At 43.0% G+C, this 21,430-nt stretch overlaps 1 protein-coding gene across 5 annotated transcripts in view; it reads right to left on the bottom strand.

The window, feature by feature from the left end:
- Positions 1-3,177: 3,177 nt before the first annotated feature.
- DEAF1 (DEAF1 transcription factor) overlaps positions 3,178-21,430 on the bottom strand; it is a 24,543-nt gene continuing 6,290 nt past the window's right edge. For 2 of the 5 annotated variants that reach the window (XM_072038642.1, XM_027458101.3), the window contains exons 8-13: positions 19,532-19,660; positions 18,618-18,746; positions 14,743-14,993; positions 7,472-7,537; positions 5,479-5,568; positions 3,178-3,860 (exon numbers count right to left, since the gene is read on the bottom strand). In XM_072038642.1, coding sequence (XP_071894743.1) covers positions 3,756-3,860; positions 5,479-5,568; positions 7,472-7,537; positions 14,743-14,993; positions 18,618-18,746; positions 19,532-19,660 — 770 coding nt within the window. In that variant the 3' untranslated portion in view covers positions 3,178-3,755. Of the gene's footprint in view, positions 3,861-5,478; positions 5,569-7,471; positions 7,538-13,708; positions 13,847-14,742; positions 14,994-18,617; positions 18,747-19,531; positions 19,661-21,430 lie in introns of those variants that run through there. The other 3 variants (XM_072038640.1, XM_072038641.1, XR_011809634.1) reach the window with 3 other exon arrangements.

Genomic DNA, 21,430 nt, shown 5'->3' with positions numbered 1-21,430 from the left:
TAAGGTCCTACAAAAACTGGCCTCTGCCCAATAGTGCTAACACCCACAGGGCAGAAAGGCTGGCCCTGGCTAAAAAATGCCAAAATTTGGTCAGGACCTGGAGAAATCAACTGGTCAATGTATCACCTAGGTAAACGCCGTGAGGTAGCACTTCTTTGTGATCCCACAGCTCAAAGTGCAGCAGGGAGTTGTGCAGACAGCTCCCGTCTCCAGTGGCCTTTCCTACCACACGAGGAAGAGGAGCATCGCATCGCTCATCCCTCCCTGCAGGCAGCAGCGCTGGGCTGCTGAGTCCTGACCACGACTGCCGGCTCCCAGCTGCCAGCTCACAAAACAATGTTCTTGCCTTGCTCGTCATCCTATTTTCCCCACTTGGACATGGTGACTTTGCACTCAGGCTGCTGGAGCAGAGCATGCAAAAGTCTGAATGGGGAGAAGAATCTTAAGTTTCTTGGAAGAGTGCGTGCGGCTGCCTGGTATTAATTTTAGATTTACACATCCAAAGGCACAATGATGCTATTGCTGTTACTCACCAGGAATTATCCAGAATTTCTCACTGAGCTGAACAATACCTGCCAGGAACCATTTCCAGCCTGCTGAAAAATCTTTTCTCCCTTTTGGTAAACCTGAGCACAGTGACACCACGGGTAGCCAGAGGGAGTAGACAATGCCGCTCTCTGCGGCACAGGAGGAAGAAAATGATTATCGCACAAAACAACAATCTTCTGACTAATGATTTTTGTATAGGGTTCTTGCTTTCTAAGGGGTAATTTGTTTGCTTAGAAATAAAAGGAAGAAAGTACTGCTGGGAGGTCTTGAGATTTTCTTTGAGTAAGGATAAAAATTGCTCAATGAATTTATCATCAACAAGCAAACACATTAAAATCCCACAATGATTCTACTGTAAATTTTCAAGTTCCGTGGTTTACATCACTATGTTGGGGCCAGCTGCCCCAAATGCCAGGGCCCTGATGAGAAGCTCCCCAAGAGCTTTAATTACACGAGTCATACCTACGAATTTTTCATTTAGGAATGTTACCTCACTCACTCTCTTCAGAATTGTTTTTTCCTTAATCAAAAGATGCAGTAGGAACAATTCAGACAATAACCAAAGGATCGGATATACTCATCCATAAGCTATTTAATGACGGTAGTGGAGAACTTTAGGTGTGTTGCTGCTACAAATTGCTCCTCAGTTACCTACACAAACAGGAGACGTGGTAAGCATGTATACGCTACAGCTGTGCTCACTTCTTTAAGTTGCTGTAATTGTCCTTGAAGCAACACAGAGCTCTGCTTCTCAGACCAGCAGTACTCTGTAGGGATGTTCCTCCGTGGAGAATGCAAGGTGAGCCAAAGGAGTGAAGCAACAAAAATAATCATTTCCCAACTGAAAGGTGAGTTTGACATTCAAAAGCGCAGCTTTAACACACCAGAATTGCCACTTTAGAGCCAGCCTCCACTGCATTCTAATGCGAGACGCTGTCATCTCGCCCTAATTTATTTTGGGAGTAAATCGATCCACAGATTCACTAGATTGCGACTTTGCAGCCTTCTCTGAGTAAAGCACCTCTGCTCAAAGATGCCAGCGTGGAGGGGAGTTCAGACTGAAGGAAAGAGCCCACTGCTGGCAATCCTCCCTTCTTGGTGCTGGCCAGCTCAGCGACTGGCTCACGGATGGGGTGAGCATACAGACCCTCACTGACGCACCTCTGTGCTGAGAGCTTTGCACGTACCCAAAGATGCTGCTGAGGCAGGTTGCTGAAAACAAACTGGCACTTTATCCGCACAGCAGGGTGAGGTGTTCAACATACTGCACGGTTTGATTTAGTCAGAACCTTAATGGGCAATAGATAGAGGCAAGAAACGCTGTCAATTAGTTGTATTGCTGTGGGTTCAATTAAGACTCTCTTTTCCATTAACTAAATCTCTTAAAGATTTAGAAAACAAGCAATCATCATGTAACTGTGAGAAGAAACTATAAATACTGAAGTATTACTTTGGGGAAGCAGAAATATGTTACTTGCTATGGGATTCTAAAGAATTGCCTATTCTTTCCTTCCCTGGAGTTTCACATGTCTGTTCTCAGCCTGCTTCAGTTTCTGCATGGCTTTCCACTAGAGAATGATTTCCTTCAGAGGAGGCAGGCATGCTGCTAGCTTCCTTCAGCTAATGCCAGTTCCTTACCCTCACTGGGCTGTGGCCCCTGCTTTTACAGGCACTGCTTCCCTTGCCCATTAAGCTCTGCATTACCAGGAATAACCTTGCCAGGACACAGCCAGAAAGCAACATCAATCGTGTGCCACCAACCTGTGCTGGAGATCTGCCATCCTCCCTCTGCGGACAGGTCTCATCGGCTGCTTCTCAGCAGCTGGTGCTGCAAGCAAAACCCTGCCAACAGGTGTTTCCAAAGAGAAGCCTTGACAGCACAGCAAACTGCTGTATGAGGTGATCCACCACTGCATCTTGTAACACATGGCATGTAATGTGTTGAGACCTTTAAGATTAACTGTGGAAGCAATGGACTTGTTAGAAACTGCCAGCGTAAAACAAGTATTTTTCCACTGCATTTTTCTCTATTACTACTTTGGTGACCCCTCTTATAGTATAAGCTACACAATAATACTAATTTGCAGTGAGTAACTATACAGCACAAGTAGCCCCTCACAGTTGTCATGCCTGAGGCTAAAAAAAAAAGAACCTAAGTAGATGTTTGTGTGATACTGGGCCTCCTCCAGTCTGGTACATTAATCTTCAATCAGGAATGAAGGTGCCTTATTAGCCTAAATTATTAAAGTAGTACGTTAGTGATTAAGAATGTTGTTGTAGTGATTGAAGCCATTAATTTCTTAATGCTCACCACTTCTTTCATTAGAAGCTGCTAAACAGCAATGAGAGGCCAGCGCTCTCTCAATTTATCTACTCTTACTTTGGGTCTGATCAGATCTGATTTTGGCCAGCCAGCCTCTGCAAGCTCCAGCCAAGGCACGCCAACACGATGAAACTGCTCTTCCCCTGCTGACCAAACTACTTCCACACCATCATCCTGCAGAGACAAAGAGTGAACACACGTGTGTGTAACTGCACCGACTCCTGACAGCCACACCTGCTCACGCACTGCATTTACTAGCACATTGAAGTGCTGCCATGGGAATTAAACAGTACCGCTGGGCACACTCATGCTTTCATTGCATTTTATTTAACAACATGTTATTTTTCACTCGTATTCAAGTGCAGAAGCTCCAATGTGTTCCAAATTTGCCCAGCACAGAGGGAACACAGGGGAAAAAAAATGTCCTTCCAAAGGCAAATTAAGAGTTTGTACTTTTTCAAGGCAATTAAATAAACCAAATGAAGGATCATTCCTTTTTTTCAAACAAGAGGTAGGGAGGCACAGGGGAAACAAAATACTGGCAAATCTCATTGCAGCAATTGTTTTAAATCCATCTCAAGAGAGATGAAGAGATTGTTGTAATCCACACAGTGGAGGTTTCAGTCTGGCAAAGTCAAAGCTTCCTCAAGTTGAAGGTGGCTCCCAGCTGATAGGCTGCAGTTTGCTTTTTCCAGATCAGGTTTTCTCAGTTCCCGCATCACTCAAAGTTTTGGAATAGGATCGGGAGTCAGCAAATGCTATCACAGTATTAAAAAGTCTTTCAAAAAGGAGTTTGTTTGTAAAGGCCAGACAATTCACATCAGGTTGCCGATCCAGCCGGCTGCACCACATTGTTCATGGAAGGTTAATGAGGTAGGTTTGTTCAGACGGAGACTTTCTCCATTACGTTGTCCGTGACATGCACCTCGTCGGCTTGCACCGTCACCGTGGTTGACTCACCGCAGATGTGCTGGTGCTCCTTCCAGTCCTGCGAGGGAAGAGCAGACGGAAAGGCCATGAAGAGAAATGGCCCGGGGAAACCGTGCAGCCTGCCAAAGCACACTGGGCCCCAAGAGAAGCTGTGTTTGTTTGAGAGGCGCTTTCTCCCATGCAGATGGGACGCAACAGGTCTCTAGTGCTCAGCCACACAAGACTAACCAGAGGCAGGAAAGGAACCACATGCTGGGTCAAAACTGGAGGGGGAAACAAACTAAGCAGACTGCTGGTTTCTCAAACCAAAAACCAACTCAGGACATCAATGTCCTTTAGGTTGTGGAAATTTTACTTAAACAGAGTCAGAACCCTGATTTAAACACTCTCCTGAAAGATGGCTCGATACAAGATAGCCCTCCTGAAAGGCAGCACCACACAAGGGGTCTTGGTTCAGTAAAGGTAAAAGAGGAAAAGAATTCCTGGTAACACCCTACTACCTCTCAATATTTCTTTCTTTAACTGTAGTCTGAAATAACCAAAGTACTCATCTAACTTGTTCCATTCAGAGGCTGCACATCATAGATCATAAGTACAGGGGGAATTTCAAGGATTCAGTTACTGACAAAAGCCTCAAACCAGCCCACCCTATTCCACTGCAGAACGCTGGCCACCAACATGGGCACACAGAAGCAACAGGCTGCCTAAGAAGGGGACCAAAACATGACTACTCTGTGACACTTCCAGGGACATTTTGTACTGACAGAACCATAGGGTGGAACTGCTGTCCTTGAGACACCTGAGGAGACAGCAGGCAGACTTTGCCATTTATCTGTAAGAAGCATTTGTTTATTCTTTGGAAATTTTAGCCTTTACCACTATGCAGGCAGAGAACTTGACCATCATTATACTTTGTTACAGGCCAAAGGAAACAGTCAAAACTCTTCATCTGCTCAATTCAGTTGATGAAGAGTGAACTCGGACAGAATTCAGAGCCGTAACCTCGGCTGAACTACAAGTATTCCTCCTCTAAAGCAACAAGTGCCGGGGGTCTTTGTGAGGAACCGATGGGAAACACAAAGCACAGCAGCTTCCTCCACTGTACTTCATATCTGTTTCTACCTCCCATGTTAAAATCTTACAGTTTGTCTCAGCGTGCTCAATTCATTTTTTTTTTCATTTGTAGCTTCACAAGCAATGTAAAAAATAAAAACTGTCCCCAGTGGCACAGCAGGACTGTAGGTACTGAGAACACAGCTTGCCAGGAAGCAGCAGGGAAGGGCTGTACGGGTGCTCCCAACTAACTCACCTCCGTAGTTCACACAGGGAGGTGTCCACACCCTCACTTCTGACTTTACACAGAGTTCTGGATCCCCTTTAAGAAGGTGTGTGCAAACCTTGGGGCCATTCCCTACCCGTCTGATCCATGACCCGCAGACCTGCCCCAGCGCTACAGCCTTGCCAGTGATCCAGCTGGCACGGTGTGTTTGGGGCTGCTGAGTGAAACCCAGGCTGCTGACCTGTGCAAGGCTTGTGGGCTGGCTGCCGGCACGACACGACCCCTTCTGCCGCCTGCTCCTCTTTCTGTGCCAGCAGGCAGCACAGTCTGGCTTTCCCCAGGGTCACCGTGGCCCCCTCTGCACAACTCAGTCTGCAACTCACAAACAATCTTATACCTTCCGCTGACAGAAAGTGGAGCAGTAGTTGACTTTATGGCATCCTGTGCACTCGTTCATTGCCTCACGACCACAGTTGACACAGGACTGCTGTGAAAATGAACAGCAAAGTGACCACGTCAGAGAGAACAACAACAGGGAGGTCACTGAAGTGAAATACAGGTGCTGTAACACGACGTAATGCAGGACCGCTACCGAGGGGCTGAGCTGCTCCCAGTGCTCCTGCAGCATCTTAACTGGGAACGTACCTGGCACTGGTGTGGAGACAGGGCAGGCGTTACGGCCCCCTTAGCCCCTGTCTGCCGATGTATCCTCGACACGCAAACACAAACAGGCACGGTGGCCTCTGGACACGCTTTCAGAGACCCACTCTCCTCGCCATTTTATGACGTGTACCTTTTGTTTTCCTTTCTGGAGGGCAAGAAGCCCTTCAAAACCCTGGGTGAGATACTGAGTCATTATGGAAATCTGCCCACAGCAAAGCAGAGGTGCCTCCCTCCACGGGGACAGTTTATCCACTGGCCGCTGCCAAGTCACTACAGGCTTCAGCCGGCCTCACCAACAGCAGGCGTGCTCCACACAGCAGCATACAGGCTTCACACAGGCCATCAATACTTGAGCTCTGAGTTTATCTCAAATTTGAAGTTTTAAAGGCAGACCTGTCTGGTGTTAGCTTTACAGCCCCACGTATTTCTGAGGACAGGGTCTGAGGAAGGACAACAAGAATAGGGATGAGGATGGGACCCTTTTGTTTCATCTGTGCCTGTTTTTGAAAGGAAAAGGGATCTGCTTCTGTGGGCCTGAGAATCTTGCTTCCTTTGTCAGTCAGCAGTATGGCTACACGAGTAATGTCTTAACAGCTAAATAGGAGACAGAGGAGTAAAATTAAAAAGGCTGTAACAGGAGCACGGGACTTAAACCCAGAAGATGAGGCAGGATACATAGATGAAAAATCACACCTGTTTTTGAAAGGCTGTTTTTGTTTCTACCACTTTAATCTTATATCAGTGACATCAATTAACATAACCTGTATATTTAGGTGGAAATATCACTGAATTATAACAAAAATAAGCACTTCACAGAGCATTCAAGTTTCCAACTCATTAAATTACTGACAAATCATTAACACATCAGCGTGGCAGTGTGAGGCCATGAGAGGAAGCATTTCTTGGCTATGAAAGTAGCGTCAGCGTGGTGCTTAACACAGGCAGAATTTAGTTCCACCGACTCCTTTTTTCTCTTGAGCAGAAGCAATCTAACAATCAGCGCCCTGATTAACACCGAGTTCAACACATCTCTGGCTCACACCTTATCAAGGTACCTACAATTAGTAGTTGGCTTGACTGAACTATATTTGTATTCCTGAGATACAGCCATAAAGTCAGGCTACCAAAAAGAGGCTTATTGCTGCTCCAGCTTGTGAAATACGTCCCAACGGGATACTTGATCAAAGCTGTTCATAACTCATGCAGTACTGGGAAAAGCTGAAAATACACAGCGTGTACTTGTACCTGCAGATCTCAGAAAAGACTAGAATGACACACAAAGCTATGAGGTCTTAAATCATGGGTTCTGAAGTACCACGGCTCAGATTTCCATTCCAACAGCCAGAGGGGACCATGCAGCTTTAATAACCAGGACAAAAAGGAAAAAAAAAGTTTCCTATCACACCTGTGTGGTACCTATCAGTTGGAGCTGCACTGTCATTACTTAGAGGTGACTCAGATTGACTAGGTTAGTCGGATGATCATGAAAGGATTGTGACAACATGGAAGGTTTGGGAAATGGTTCACTTTGCTTCAAAAAGGCTTCACTTTACTAGAACAGAGCATCAGTCCCACTAGAGAAAGCTCAGATCTCTGCCAGAAGACCAGGCCAGCCACAGAATACATGATTTCCACAGCAGTAAGAAAAAAAAACCAACACACCTCTGGATCTTTACATGCAACACGACAAAGAACAAAGGACTCTTCATAAAATATGAAGAGCTTACCTTGATGATGATTTCTGTTTTTCCGTCCACATCTTCTGTTTGCTGAAATAACTGGTTCTGATATTGCTGCAAGGAAAAAAAATCACACTTGTTATTTCACAGCCAGAGTATGATATGAAGGGTCAAAATGGGTGGGCTGTATAGAGGATCCTGCCACTGAGCTTGTTTCCATCAAGCCCAAAACTGCAGTTCCATGAGGATCAAGGGGAACCTCATTCCTCCCTTAAAAGAGAGGGCCACTATCCCATTATGTGGAGTCTGATGACAAACCCTGAGAAGCACAGCATTTATTCAAACTGTACTCCATCCAGCCAAGCGCTTGTTCTTAAAACATATGGCTTAACTGTGTCCAAGGAACTGCATCCCACATAAGTTACTGAGAAGTTAGCAAAGGAAAAAGAAAATCCCAAGGTAGTAGGGCCAAGTGCCATCTTCCTGGGCAAAATTTTGGTTCAAGTCTCATGATCCTAATCCACTAACAGGCAAGGGAGAGTCTTGAGAAATGGAAGAGCCCAACAGACATGGGATTGGATTAGGAAAAAAAAATCAGATAAAACCAATACACACAAGACATTAGAAACAGCATCAGCCATAACCATTTGTCTTCCTTTTAATGAAAGGATAAAAGGACTTTCTGACAGTTTTTCAATTAAGTGGTCCTCTGAAGGTGAATTTTAAAGCATACTTCAGATGTGTTGCAGATTTACATCAAAACAGTTAGAGTCCAACAAGCACCTGCTCCCCCCACAGTGTCTTGCCATCTCAACAGCCAGTGCTGCTCAGAGACAAGAGTACTCAAACAAAGGAATTCAAAACCAGCTTTGATTTGATTACCTGCTAACCCTGATTTCAACTTCATTGGGTACAGTTAAAAAGAAACACCCAAGCCCCTACCTCCCAGCAAAGCAGGTTTATCCAGGACCGAGTATGACCCAACATGTAAGGAGATTAAAGGCTTAATTTAAGAGTGTCTCTATGACCTGACATCTCAGTATTTATTCTCCTGTGAAATCACAACCTTCAAATCTTTATGTTAGCATGACACAAGTTCAAATTAAAAAACTCTTTAGGGAGATGGAAGAATCAGGGAAACCTCTTGCTGTTTACTGCAGAGGTATGATTTGGTTCTGCTGTTGTTAGACAAATATGCAAGCTTAAGGTAATGAGCAAGACAGTACACATGCACTTCCCTAGCACTTCATGTACTGCATGGATGAAGTGTATATCACATGTATGGAGATTTTAAAATTGCTGTTTTGGCACTACTATTTGAAAAACAAAATTGTGTCTGAGTCAGAAACATTCTCCTGAAGTCAAGAAACACCCCAGCAAGATTGAGATGTGGCTCCTGGTGTAAGAATCAACCCTACCATGTCGCAGGAAGAAAATGACCTAAATTCTTGAGAGAATCATCAATGTCAGTGAGCACCAGCTGTGGAGAAGTTGGGACTGAATGCTTCGTGCTGCAGCCTCTGCTCTCTGCCACCCAGTTCCCTGCACACAGAGACCTGGCAGAGAACTGGGCTGGCAGGAAGCTGCAGATTCTTCAGGAGAGGATAAAATGTGTTTTCAGTTATGAAGTGAAAGACAAATGACCCACGTTGAGCATACTGGCCTAGGAAAACTGCACCATGTTTTTAAAATTCTTTTCAGTGAGGAGAGTGGAAATACTGATGCCAAAGCATGCAGTGAGGTAGCATTTCGGTGCAGCTTCAAAATCTCTGCACAAATAAACCCTGCTACTACAGCTCCCTCTGCAACAGCCTGCACAGAGACAGCGCTTGGGATGAAGATGCTAAATTGCAGTTCTGAGAATGTGCCGCAGCTCTGGAGTTGATTTAAAACCCTTTCTGCTATCAGAGTCCACTACATCCTCTATGAATGTGGCCAATTCTGTTTTCCAGTGAGACTGCCAACGAGAAAGACATCAAGAGGAAGTCCAGTGCTCCGCTGTCCTTGTCGGACCCATGGTAGCTCCTTCAGCTCTGCTCTCAGTCCCCAAAACCTGCTGATGGAAACCACACATTTAACCCCCTTCTGCCTCCTTCTTATCTAACCCCGTAGCGAGCCCTCTGGTTCTGCCCAGCTATGGTATGAAGAAGTCACATCATTCAGAAGCTGCAGAGAAGGAAAAGGTGCAGTAAGAGAGAGATCAAGCCAGACACATCCGGATCTCTCACAAAATTGTCTCCAGGAAACCGATAAGCTCCAACTCCCAAACATTTCCACTGCTGCTTTGGAGGACATACATGTGAGCCATTACTTGCTCACTAGAACTACTTTTCTTAAATGCCTAACCCTTTTTAGGTTAATTTCATACTCTCTAGCTCTGAATTGTTTTAATCTTTCTAAAAATGAATTCAGATGCTCCAGCTGTTAACAGATTTAATCTTCCACCTTGTTTTCAAATGAACAGGGTTCCGCAAGCATCACTGCACTGCAGCAAAAGGCCTATTTCAATTAAAACACTTGTCAGATTTCAGCACTGATTTTTTAAACTTTATGCAGAAAAACAGCTTAACACATTTCCTAAACATCTTTACCTTCCAACGTGTCTTATGGTACAGAAGTTTATCTGATATAAATGATGGCTTAATGCACACTCAAAAAAATTACATTTCCAAAGCACACAGACCTTTGTATAAAGTAGTCTTTAATCCATTCCTTTTGGGCCAATCCTGCAAGTGGTCAAATATCTTTTGCAAGAGACACAGCGCCCTTGTTGCAGTAAAGCCAAAATTCCAACAGAAACCAAAAGATCTGATATATTTATCTACAAGCTATTTAATTACAATAGTGGAGGATTGTCTCTGAACAGCTGTGCGAAGTTCTGACAGAGCAGTTTTATTTAATGAACCCCATGCAAAACGTTGCCATTCAAAATAGCTTACAAGTATATGGATACTCATTTTTTTGCAATAAGCATGACACATTTTGTAAGTTAATATGGTTTGTGGTTTGCTTTCCTTTCAGAACACCATTCCCTGAGACTCCTAGGTAACATAAATGCAAGTTGTATTTGGTGTCTCTGCCAACACAAGGCCACACACAGGCTGAGCACCAGCTGCATACGCACATATTGTTTACAGATAGAAAGCACAAGCTTATGGCCATCCAAATTTTTTAAACAGAGTCAGCTTTGTGTCTGGGAGTAACCCTGTGAGGGCTCTGCTTATTAGTTAAGGAGTTCTCATCATCAAGAGTCACAGACTGCATATACAAGACAAAAGGTTTTCAGCCTCTTCTTTAGACTCCAGGAACAATTCTGTTTTAAAAGTAATTATGGCAAAAGAAATATTCGCACAAACACTGGAGCTGTAGATTTTGGGCTTACAAATTCTCGTTATTTCAAGGACTTGAATGGTTGGCACATTTTTACAAGGCCTTTTATCCAGAGAGCCTTTGCAAACTGGTGTGCAAGCCCTCTGTAGAACAAGTGTTATCCTTGTTTAAAAGAGAAGGCTCTAAGGCCCAGAGAGCCCAAGGACCTGCCCAAGAGCATCTAAATAACTTGTGGCAAAGATGGAAACAGAATTTGGAAGCGATCTTCAGTCTTGTAATTTGTGCAGCAAAACGTGACCCTTAAATAAATGTACAGAAACTAAAAAGGACAAAGATAGCAACAGAGTGCATGTGAGGACTTCCAAGTTCCAAATTTTGTGCAAGCAAAACTATGCTGGCGAAGCCTTGAGCTCCAGCACTTGGGATTTGTGACCTATAATTCCCTCAGAACGACTAAGGACATCACAAGACCCTGGCACAAAATAAATAAATAAGTAACTAAAAAGTGAAATTGTTCTAGTAGAGAGCCAAAGTGGAAAATCTCATGTCAGATATAAGAGAAGAATGGAAGGTAAGTCTTGTTTTTTGTTTTTTGTTTTTTTTTTAATATTTTTTCTAATCATATGTAGTGACAGGCATTTCTATTCCACTGCTGTACAGCCTGACTCAGCACTTCCCAGTCCAGCCCCCCTGTTGCTTTTGAGGACTCTGTACCTGGGTATTACCATTTGGAAATGCAATTAAGGATTCAGTCCTTCCACAAAATTCAGATTAGACATGCCATCTTAAGAAAGAAACGTGACTGGAGATGCTTCTAATTTATGCCGCGCTTATCATTTTAATGGTTTTTATTTGCTACTTTTAGCAAATCCGCTTCCTGCCACAATTCCTCTCTGATGTTGGCATTTCCACCCTCAAAATGATATGGACAAGGGGAATAATGTGTTCCTAAGACTCCACTGAGCAGTCCTGGATCATACAGTTAGCAAGTGCAACCAGAATGATACAGTGATGTCTGCTCTTTGACTTCACAGATAACAATGCAAGTGTAATGGCAGCACAAATGTCTCCCCTGCTCCATGAAAACTTGCAGAAAAAGCCTACCTTTCACATGTCAGAGCTGTGCAAATTGCACAAGCACTGAGCACTGGTCATTAGAGAGTACAGCTTCTGATATTTAAAGCCAAATCAACCAAACTGCTGCTGTACAGGAGCAGACTGGCTCGTTTCTGGTATTTAATGAACTCCAAAGGCCATTAAATACTAAGTATAATAAGTAAACACAATAGAATAACTGCTATGCAATATACAACAAAGTATATTATAAGTGATTAAAACTTTCAGTGCTTCTTATTGTTCTCTAGGGAGAGAAACTGGCACACAAGCAAGCTTTCAGATATGTTTGCTGTTCTTACTACTTCTCTACTCTGCTTAAACAGTGGGCTGCTTCAGACTTTCTCTGAAGGGCAGTAAAGACAGTGCTGTCCCAAGCTCCCTGTCTTGCTCTTCTGCCAGAAGGCAGAGGCTATCTCCCTCTTTAGCAGGGATGACAGGAGAATTCGGTCAGGGGTGTGGACAGCTACAAGATTGAAAGTGCTTGAGCTCAACATTTGGAAGAGCCAGGAGGCTGAAGGCTCTGCTCTGCTGTGAAAACTCAAGACGTTGTTATTTACAGGCAGGGCATTGAAGCTTGTGTAGCCAGCTGGGAAGGAGCCTGCTCCTGCTAACAGATTTCTTTAATCCTGCTATGTATTCAGTCACTTTTCCAGGAAGAGCTAAGTCTATAGCTTTATTGTAATTTAATCTGTTGTACTGCCTTTGCTCTGCAGGTCTGATATAATCAGAGTCTTTCATTTCTAAATACGTAGGAACATACTGCCACACAGAAACTCTGCACACTGGCAGCACTCCGGCAGGGAACGAGCCACACCACTGCATTCGCTGCCTCTGCTAATGCAAATAGAGGATGTAGCAAGAAGGCTTTCCTGTCTCCTAGCCCTTGGAAGTTTTGTCAGCATAACGAGCACAAAATACTGATAGAGTTCCTCTCTCTTTTGGTCCAGCAAAAATCAGCAACACACAAAGGAGGATGACACCTCTTTCCCTCTCTGGTATATCTTAATTGCCAAAAGAAACAGACTGACCAGAGACAAAAAGGGAAAGAGACTTGTGTTACAACCAGGGAAACATTCAGGAAATTGGAGAAACACCTCTGACCAACACAAAAGCAGACAGCTTGTTATTTAGTACTTATCGTAGCTACTTCCGATGCCAGCCCTGTACCTAGAAACACAGAATTTTTCCAAAAGTGGAATTCACTAGAAGGAGCTCAGAATATTGTCCAGATTGTTCCAGGTGCTGGCACACAGCAGCAAGCTTGGGAATTATTATTTATTTTAAAAAATACCACCATGATCAAGTGTTTCTATCAAAATACAAAACTCTTGGGGAACCCCTTACAAAACAAGAATGAAAAGACTCAAATACTCACAAATTGAATAATGAGGGATTCAGTAATTATGGGGAAAAGAAATTCCTCTGGAAACAAACACACCATCATCCTTGCCTTGTAAAGTCAGCACTTGGAGATCAATAGACAGGAATGAATTTAACTCCCATTCCTGGGGCAAGAAGAAACTAGGTCTACACTAAAGTGAGCTGGATTTGGATCAGTGGGTGGGAGGAATGGACTCTGAAACAGTGGTTCCAGAAACCACTCTAAGGATAAACAGAAGGGAAGACAGAATGTAAACTGGAAAAAGAGCAGGGGAGGAGTTAAACAAAGTAAGATGTTCATCTGTAAACTGTCAAAGCTTCCAATTTTTTGCTATCCCATGCTCTACACAGTTTTTAGCAGCAGAAAGCCCCAAACTGGACAGCAGCATGAATACCCATTCTGCCAAGGCAGAAGGCAGGGGAGAATTAGACTCTCAATGTATCACACACCTGCACATCAAGGATGCAGCGTACAGAGGAGTTTAGCAGAGACAACGTGGCAAAGAACATCAAAGATGCTGCAAGGACTGTCATAGGGGTTCTCAGCAAAATCTTCCCACACACATTTCTTCAAGGCCTCTTGCTGCACACTCATGCCTATGAATTCAGTGGAAAGCTGACGTTAGCAATAACGCCGATAGCAAGAGCAAACAGCGTGGTGCTACCGGTTCAGACACTGACAACGACACGAGTTTCACGGTACATTGCCCCCCACCTCTCTCCCTCAAGTCCACACCAGCAGCTGTGGATCTGTGGGAGAAGGGGAATGCATTCAGCAGTGCATGGAGCCGGATTCAGGGTGCATGCATGTGCTGGCGTTCAGAAGAATCCAGGGTCCCTACCATGCATTAATTAAAGAGAAGAAAAGCAGGGAAAACAGGGCAGTCCTTGTAGATAATCCCCTACAGAGGAGAAAGGGACCACTGGGTATAAGCCAATACTCTTGTAATGCCAGCTGGCCTTGCGGTCTTATCACAGGACACAACAGAGTTCAGCTTTGCTTGCACAGTGCTCAGCAAGACACCTCTAAATTTTGCTGGTTATCTTCCCCATAAACTCCACAGCTTGCTATTTTTATTATCTCTCTGTCTCTTCAGGCCATCAAAAGCCCCTTTGATAGCCTCACTCACTTGACAGAAGGAAAGCAGTCACCACACGGCTGAACGCTCATGATCTTCCCGATATCAGGACTCATGGTAATTCAGTATCAGTGCCTCGTAAATTTATGGAAGCCTGATGGGAGAGCTCAGGACTTGTAACAAAAAACACTTTATATTACTGCTACCCAGAGCTGTTGGAATCCCAAAGCACTCTATTCCTTTCTCCATCATATAAATAACTTAGTTTTATCTACTGCTCTCAAGACATTTAGAAACATTTTCTAAGGGCTGCCACAGTTATAGCCAGTGAAAACAGCGGGGTACTGCTCTGTTCACTGCTCAGCCAAAAAGATGTCCTTGGCTGAGTCATCTCACCTCCCCTGGAATAATTACCTCTTTCCTCTCCACATCAGCTTGGATTTTCGCTTGCGTGACAGCAGCCTCGCGGAAGGAGGAGCTGGCCTGCTTGGCCTGTTCGATGAGAGACTTCAGCTGCTGGGCGGTGTTGAGCAGGGAGTTGACCATCTCCTCCAAGTACAGCCAGCTTCGTTGCTCGGTCACTTCCAGCCCATTCACCACTGATGGCGAGATGGCTTTGGTGGGGGTTGAGGGGGGCACTGAGAGAGCAGGGATTGGGGTCAATACTGAACACAGAGAAAGAAAAATAAAATCGAGAGAGTTAGGGCACTGCATTTCCATGAAATGTTGGGTGTTGTTTTTTTTTGAATTGTTAACAGGGTCTACCAAAATTTCCAATCCAACTAAGTTTCAGCTAAACAGACTTACCTTCTGTGACTCGAAGCACACAGAATCAGAGCTGTGCAGAGTTAGCCCTTGGGCAGTATCAAACCCAGAGTACAGAAGAGCAGGTACTCTGACTATGAATTAACACCTTCTAGCACTGCTGCAGAGAAGACCAATTAAGCAGTGAAAGCAGCGTTCCCAGGGACTCCTCTGCCATTATCACCACCATGTTCCACTACGTTGCCCTTAACCATCACTACATAAGGTTAGAATTAATAGTTAAGTGACACAAAACAACAAGGCTCCAAAAGACTTTTCTGAAATATTCTTATGTTGCTGTACAGATGTCAGTCCTCAGGTTGCAAAGTGACAAAAACCAGGCACCGATCCACACCACAGTCCCCTAACGCCTCCTGAACTCTGATCTTAACATAAACCTGTCTCAAGACTGCAATAAAAACTGTTACCAGACAGTTACCATCACTTCAAAATTATGTGTATGACATAAACATGCACTTTCTAAAACCACCATTTAGGAGGCCCTTTAAAATACCCTCAGCCATTGCAATGTCTTTGGACCCCTTTGTCGTGGCTCTTACCCATGAAACAAACTATTGGCCTAAAATTAATCATACCACACTGAAACACCTAGAATTTTAATAAAGGGCATTCACAGCCACCTATATTGGCTTCAAATATCCTATCTTCCAAATAGCAACGCTCATTGCAGCTCCCAAACCTATTGTTGCCAAATGCCAAAGGTGAGAAAATTAAAAGTCCTAGAAAACCAACATCTGTCTTTGCCTTACGTTTGCAAATGTTTTTTAAAAAAATCTGCAGTTACTGCATCCCAAAAACATTTATTTTTCACACTAGGTTTGCACATACATTGGGAGGCCACAGGGTGAGGAAATTAAATTTAGATCTTGGAACCCAACAACACGCAGTGTAAGCTCGCTTTCCAGGAAAAAATGTTATCTGGCTTTACTGGTCTTACTTTTTCAAAATTGAACTATAAACACTCACAAATCTGCCACAAAATTAAGTCTAAGACATTCACATCTACCAACAGCCAGCCTGTAGATTCCTCACTAAATGGATTAGTAGAAAAAAGAGAGGCACCACTAACTGGGGCTGGGCATTCTTATTAACCACAAATCTACTGCTTGTCTATTTCAGGAATTTTCTTGATACATTTAGGTAGGAACTGCAGAAGGATCCAGCACACGCGAAAACCAGTATGTAGAAAGTCTGAGAAACCACATACCTTCCTGGACAGTTCTGCTTTAGCAAGGGAAGAGCTTTTAGTATTCCAGACACCAAAAGTCAATTAGCTTCCTTGATTTTTAAATAAAGAGTGACACATTCGTGTGATATATGCTGGGCCGTTCAGCCGATGGATGGTATAGCCCTCAGGGAAATGTTGAACACAGCAGGGAACATAATAGCAGAAGCAGTGAGCTATTTAACATTTCACATTCACATCCTTCAAGCGTCTGCCGTCCTTCGGAATTGTTACTCTTACACCTCTAGCGCCTCTGCCCGGCAGACGTCTCCAGGCTCCTGCACTGCTGATGCTACCAAAGATAAAGGATGCACTGACAGCGTCCTTGGTGCCGTATCTGTAAGCGTCTGCTAAGCAGTGCCCTGGAGACAGCTGCAGGCAGGAGAGCTGCTACTGATAGGTGCCGACAATTGGTTTCATTAAAATGGAAAATTATTGGAGCCTGGTTCTCTCCCTTGAAACCAGACTTAAATTTAGTAAGCAGGAAGCTCTTGAAAAAATGTAGATGCTGAAGTAACTGAAAGGCAATTTATTCTCATCTACTTTATCATCAATCTATTATCACAGTCCACTTTGGATGTCATTACAGATGGTCACAAAAATGGCTTTCCAGTCAGGTCAGTGTGTCTAAGGCAGCTCAAAAAACAAAGGCAGAAACAAGCCTCAAACCTCTCTTGCTGAGGGATGGGGACACAGAACAGCAGGCTGCACAACCAATTTAAAACCCCAGAACAACAGAGCCCCCATTCAAGAAAAAAATCTTTGTCACTGCACTTAAAACAATACTTAAAATTCTAATGTGAATACTGTCCTGAAAAAAAATCAGTGTAAGTACTGTCCTGAACAGCAACGGGGCAACCGGGCTGCAATTCCACTCACAGTGAACCTCTGCTTAGTAAGGAGACACACAAGACTTCTTGCAAGGCTGAATGAACAGGGAATATGTTCCAGGAGAGCGACTAATTTCAATATACTAATACTTTAATCCTTTTCAAGTCATACCTAGCAGTTTTTCACACAAGCAGCAAAAGCTGAAAGAATCCAGCATGGATATGGGGAGAGAGAGAACAAGTCTCCAAAACCATCGTACTGCAGGTCACTGTGTTAGATGTACAACCTTTTTGGACATCATTGAAAGTTTATCATACAGATAAACTGATGTTTTACACACAACAGCCCTTAATTAAAATAGCAATTTTACTCCATTCACGCATGACTGGTATAGAACTATTTGCACTCGGGTATGAGTAAAAGATAAATCAGTCTTTTATCAGCAACTGTTTGCAGAACAATATTTATCACAGCATGGCATTTGATAACTTATCTAACAGGAATTACTTCCGATTCTTCATTTTAGAGTAGTTATCTGACAAGAAATAGTGATGATCTTTGCTTCACTGGTGCAAAGAAAATCAATGTTTAATTAATAACATCAAGATCTGACTCAGACTCAAAACCAACAATATTTCATTCTGGACAGGGCAGGAATGCACTGTGCTGCTCTGAATAAGTAAATAAAAGGTCAACTTGAAAGGAGAACACGTGCTTTAAAAGAGAAAGACTTCACAATTGAACGCACAAATGAATGCTACATTTATGTGACATCTTTTTGCTACCTGACAACTTCAGTGGGAATCCAAACCTGCCTGTGTTGCAGTTCCCTCACATCAGTGATATCAGTGAGCAAGTAGCAAAGTAACTTTACAGAACCAAAGAAATTAGAGAAGGAGAAACTGACCTGGGATGTGAGAGCAGCACACCAAACCTGCTCAAAACTGCATCTAAGCATTTGTGGATTCATAAAGAGGTGTCACAATTTTTAGAAAAGCTTCTATGATATAATTTTAAATCTCAGCAAGGAGAGATGGTTTCCTTGGATCAAAGATTAAATAAATAAATATCTATCTACAGCACCCAGGTGGTGACAAGAGCTTTGAAGCAAAAGCCTTATGAAAGGCAGGGGGCTGCAAAGAGGATTTTGGAAGCAAGATCACACGAAACCACTCCGTTAAAAACCAACAAATCAAAGTTCTCAATACCAGTGTGAAAAACTTTCCTGAAGTATGGAAAAAAAAATCTGTTTATCCAAACTTTAATAACTGCAAAAATCATAAGAAAAAAAAAAAAACCGAAAAAAAAAAGCACTATTTTTCTGCTTCAACCTTTACCTCTGGTGGGAAAGAAGATCACAGCATAAATTCAAGCACTGTTAACTGTGTCTTACAGATGTAAAACATACCAATTTTGGGATGAGATGTTGGCAGTGCAGCTTCAGGGAAAGGTGAAATCTGACAGTTGTCCTGGTAACTTGGATAGTGAGGTTCTGGGTGATTGACCCGGCAAGGCTGTTGAACATTGGTATCTTGAACTGCAGAAGAACAACATCATCATAAATCATTGTATAACAGAGCTTTCACACATTTCTTGTGCCTCTTTTACCTCTGTTTTTTAAAAAAATTCCCCTGCTCTATGATAATTGTAAGGGTTTCAAACGAGTAACAACAGAGCGATGTTACATAGCTACCACGCAGGGCAGCCTTGCACTGATTTCATCTCTCTCTGTGCTCACTTTTAAAGGCTTCTGTAAAAATTACTGCCAGTTTCCTTCTCATATACCTCGATATTTGCATTGACCAAAGGACTCCAAACTATTGTTCTCAGTGGAGGTTAGTTCCCTTAGCTGCTCCAGCAGTACTCACAACCCCATGTAGGAATTAAACTGAAAGAACTGAAATTTATGTTACACGTTTATATTTTCTTGGTTTTATTCTGGCATTTTTCAGCATTTATTCAGCACTTTTCACTTAATTTAAATGCTCGGCTATTTTTGGCAGTATTTTAGGACGAACAAGGAGCAAAGAAAAAATGACAGAGATGTCCATTAAACGAAAGAAACCAGCAGAGGTGTACACTAGCAGCTGCAGCATCTGGACAAAACATTTAAACATCTTTTGTGAAACTGATCAAAGATTCTAAGTGGTTAAAATCATTTAAAAGAAAGAACAGAAGGTCGCGTATAGCCTCTGTGTATGTTCTTAAAAAATAAATCCTTCATGCAGCACACAAAATGCTTCTTGCTATAGGAATGGGATGTCCAAACCCTTTTTTCCTGCTTCTTATGGATGGCAAGCAGACATACACCTGAACCCTTACCAGTGGCTCCTGTGAAAACATCACCCTGGGATGGACTTTCTGAGATAATTGCTGTGGCTTCCACTGTCGATGTGCGGTCAAAGGTCAGAGCACCGGAGGTAGTGATCTGTCCAGAAGGAGTCACGGTGACTGGAAATGGTAGAAGTACTTTCATAATTAACAATCAGTGCTCAAGCCTTGGTTGTCTAGCTGTTGAGATCCCTGTTCTGAATCATCCAAAGTCACAGAACTCACAGACCAGTCAACAGCCTGTGATAGCCGAGTTTGGATCACACCTATAACCGTTAAAACTAGAAATGCGAAGAAAAGCCCTGCTCAACTTGCGAAGATATTGCTGGCCTCCTGTAAGCCTCTGCTTATTCTCTAGGTGTATGAGGGCAGAATGTGCACTTACAAAGTAATTCCTCCCAAATCACCACCTTTAAAATTATTGCATGAATAATAACTTGACAACTACTTAAAAAATCCAGTAGTGCCACAAAACTCATTAGTTTCTGACTGGTCCTAATTTATTATAGAACTTCAGCCAGCATGGTTCTTACTACTTAAAAATAGATTTATAACAGCAATTGTGGATTGCGACTAATTCTGTGACAGTTTGTTGAACACGTTTAATTGTCTTTCTGCACGGAGTGATACAACGAGCTTGGCCAATGCAAGGAACATGTCACAAAACACATTCAGACGAACATACCAGTGCAGCTCTAAAATGTTTAAAACCCTTTTTAAACAGGATTAATCCAGCAACACTAATTGGTAATGGCCTGATTCTGTGAAACACTGCTCAGTCTGAAGGATCTTTTTACAAACAATTCAGTTATAAGACATTGAGGCTACAGTTTCATTCCTGGTGAAAGATGTGGCTGCTACCAAAATAAGCAGTCCTGCTCTCTCCCAGCACTAGCATGAGCAAATATGCAACCTCCCAGCAGCTGACATTAATGAACCAATATAGATTAAAGCTGTTTTGAGGGATAAAAAAAAAAAGCTCTACAGAACCTTTATGTATTTCTCTTCCTGCTGTTGCCAGTAATCTAATCTTGCTTTTGGCCTGCTCAGTTCTTTTTAATATTTCTGTAGCTTCCTCCTCAATTCACTTTGTAATGTTACCGTCCAGATGATGCTAGTGTGATGAGAGCAGGAGGACACATGAATGTGACAGGGAACGCGTGAGCTGGACTAGCTTGCAAATTAATTTCTGTTCTCATACAGATGATTTGACAACCAAAAACATTAAGTAACAAAGCGTGTCCTGATTGTTTGAGAGGAATTTGCAGATGAAAGTGTCACCTTCTGCCTCTTTCATTAGCGACTTTCAGGCTGTGGATTTCATTACAGTTGCTTAGAGCCTACTTTTCCTATGCATTTCAAGAAGTAGCACAAATCTTATTACATAGCCCTCAGCGGCTACTAAAGGACAAAACCCAAGCTCAGGAGACAAAATGGGGATTTCCTGCAGAGCAGAAAAGAGGCAGCCTTCCCCTCAACCTGATCTCAACATCAAGAAATTTCTCATATGTCATTTGTGAAAAGCCTACCTAAAGCCCACTGTGGATCAAGTCCAGGACTCCACAACCACCCCAGCACTGCCAGGGCGAGAGCAGGTAGAGGGGGGAAAACATCATCCAGGCCTCTCTCAGAACAAAATATGAAACCTACAGCTCACTGGAAAAGGATATTAACATGCTTAAAACTCAGACACTGCTTTAATTTCTAGAAAATATGAAAGGATACTGGCTAAAGAGAAAGAGCCAATAAAACTACCCAATGATAAGGAAGTAATGCCAATAAGATGATTTTTCTCAGCTGGATAATTTCACGGGGCTACTGATAAGACATAAAATATCTAGTCTGTCAATTCTTCAAAGAAGGAAAGCAATTTTTACCACGAGAAAAAAC

This window comes from Anas platyrhynchos, chromosome 5, assembly GCF_047663525.1.
Source record: "Anas platyrhynchos isolate ZD024472 breed Pekin duck chromosome 5, IASCAAS_PekinDuck_T2T, whole genome shotgun sequence".
In the NCBI taxonomy this organism is placed as follows: domain Eukaryota; kingdom Metazoa; phylum Chordata; class Aves; order Anseriformes; family Anatidae; genus Anas; species Anas platyrhynchos.
This window is presented reverse-complemented; position numbering and strand designations above follow the sequence as displayed.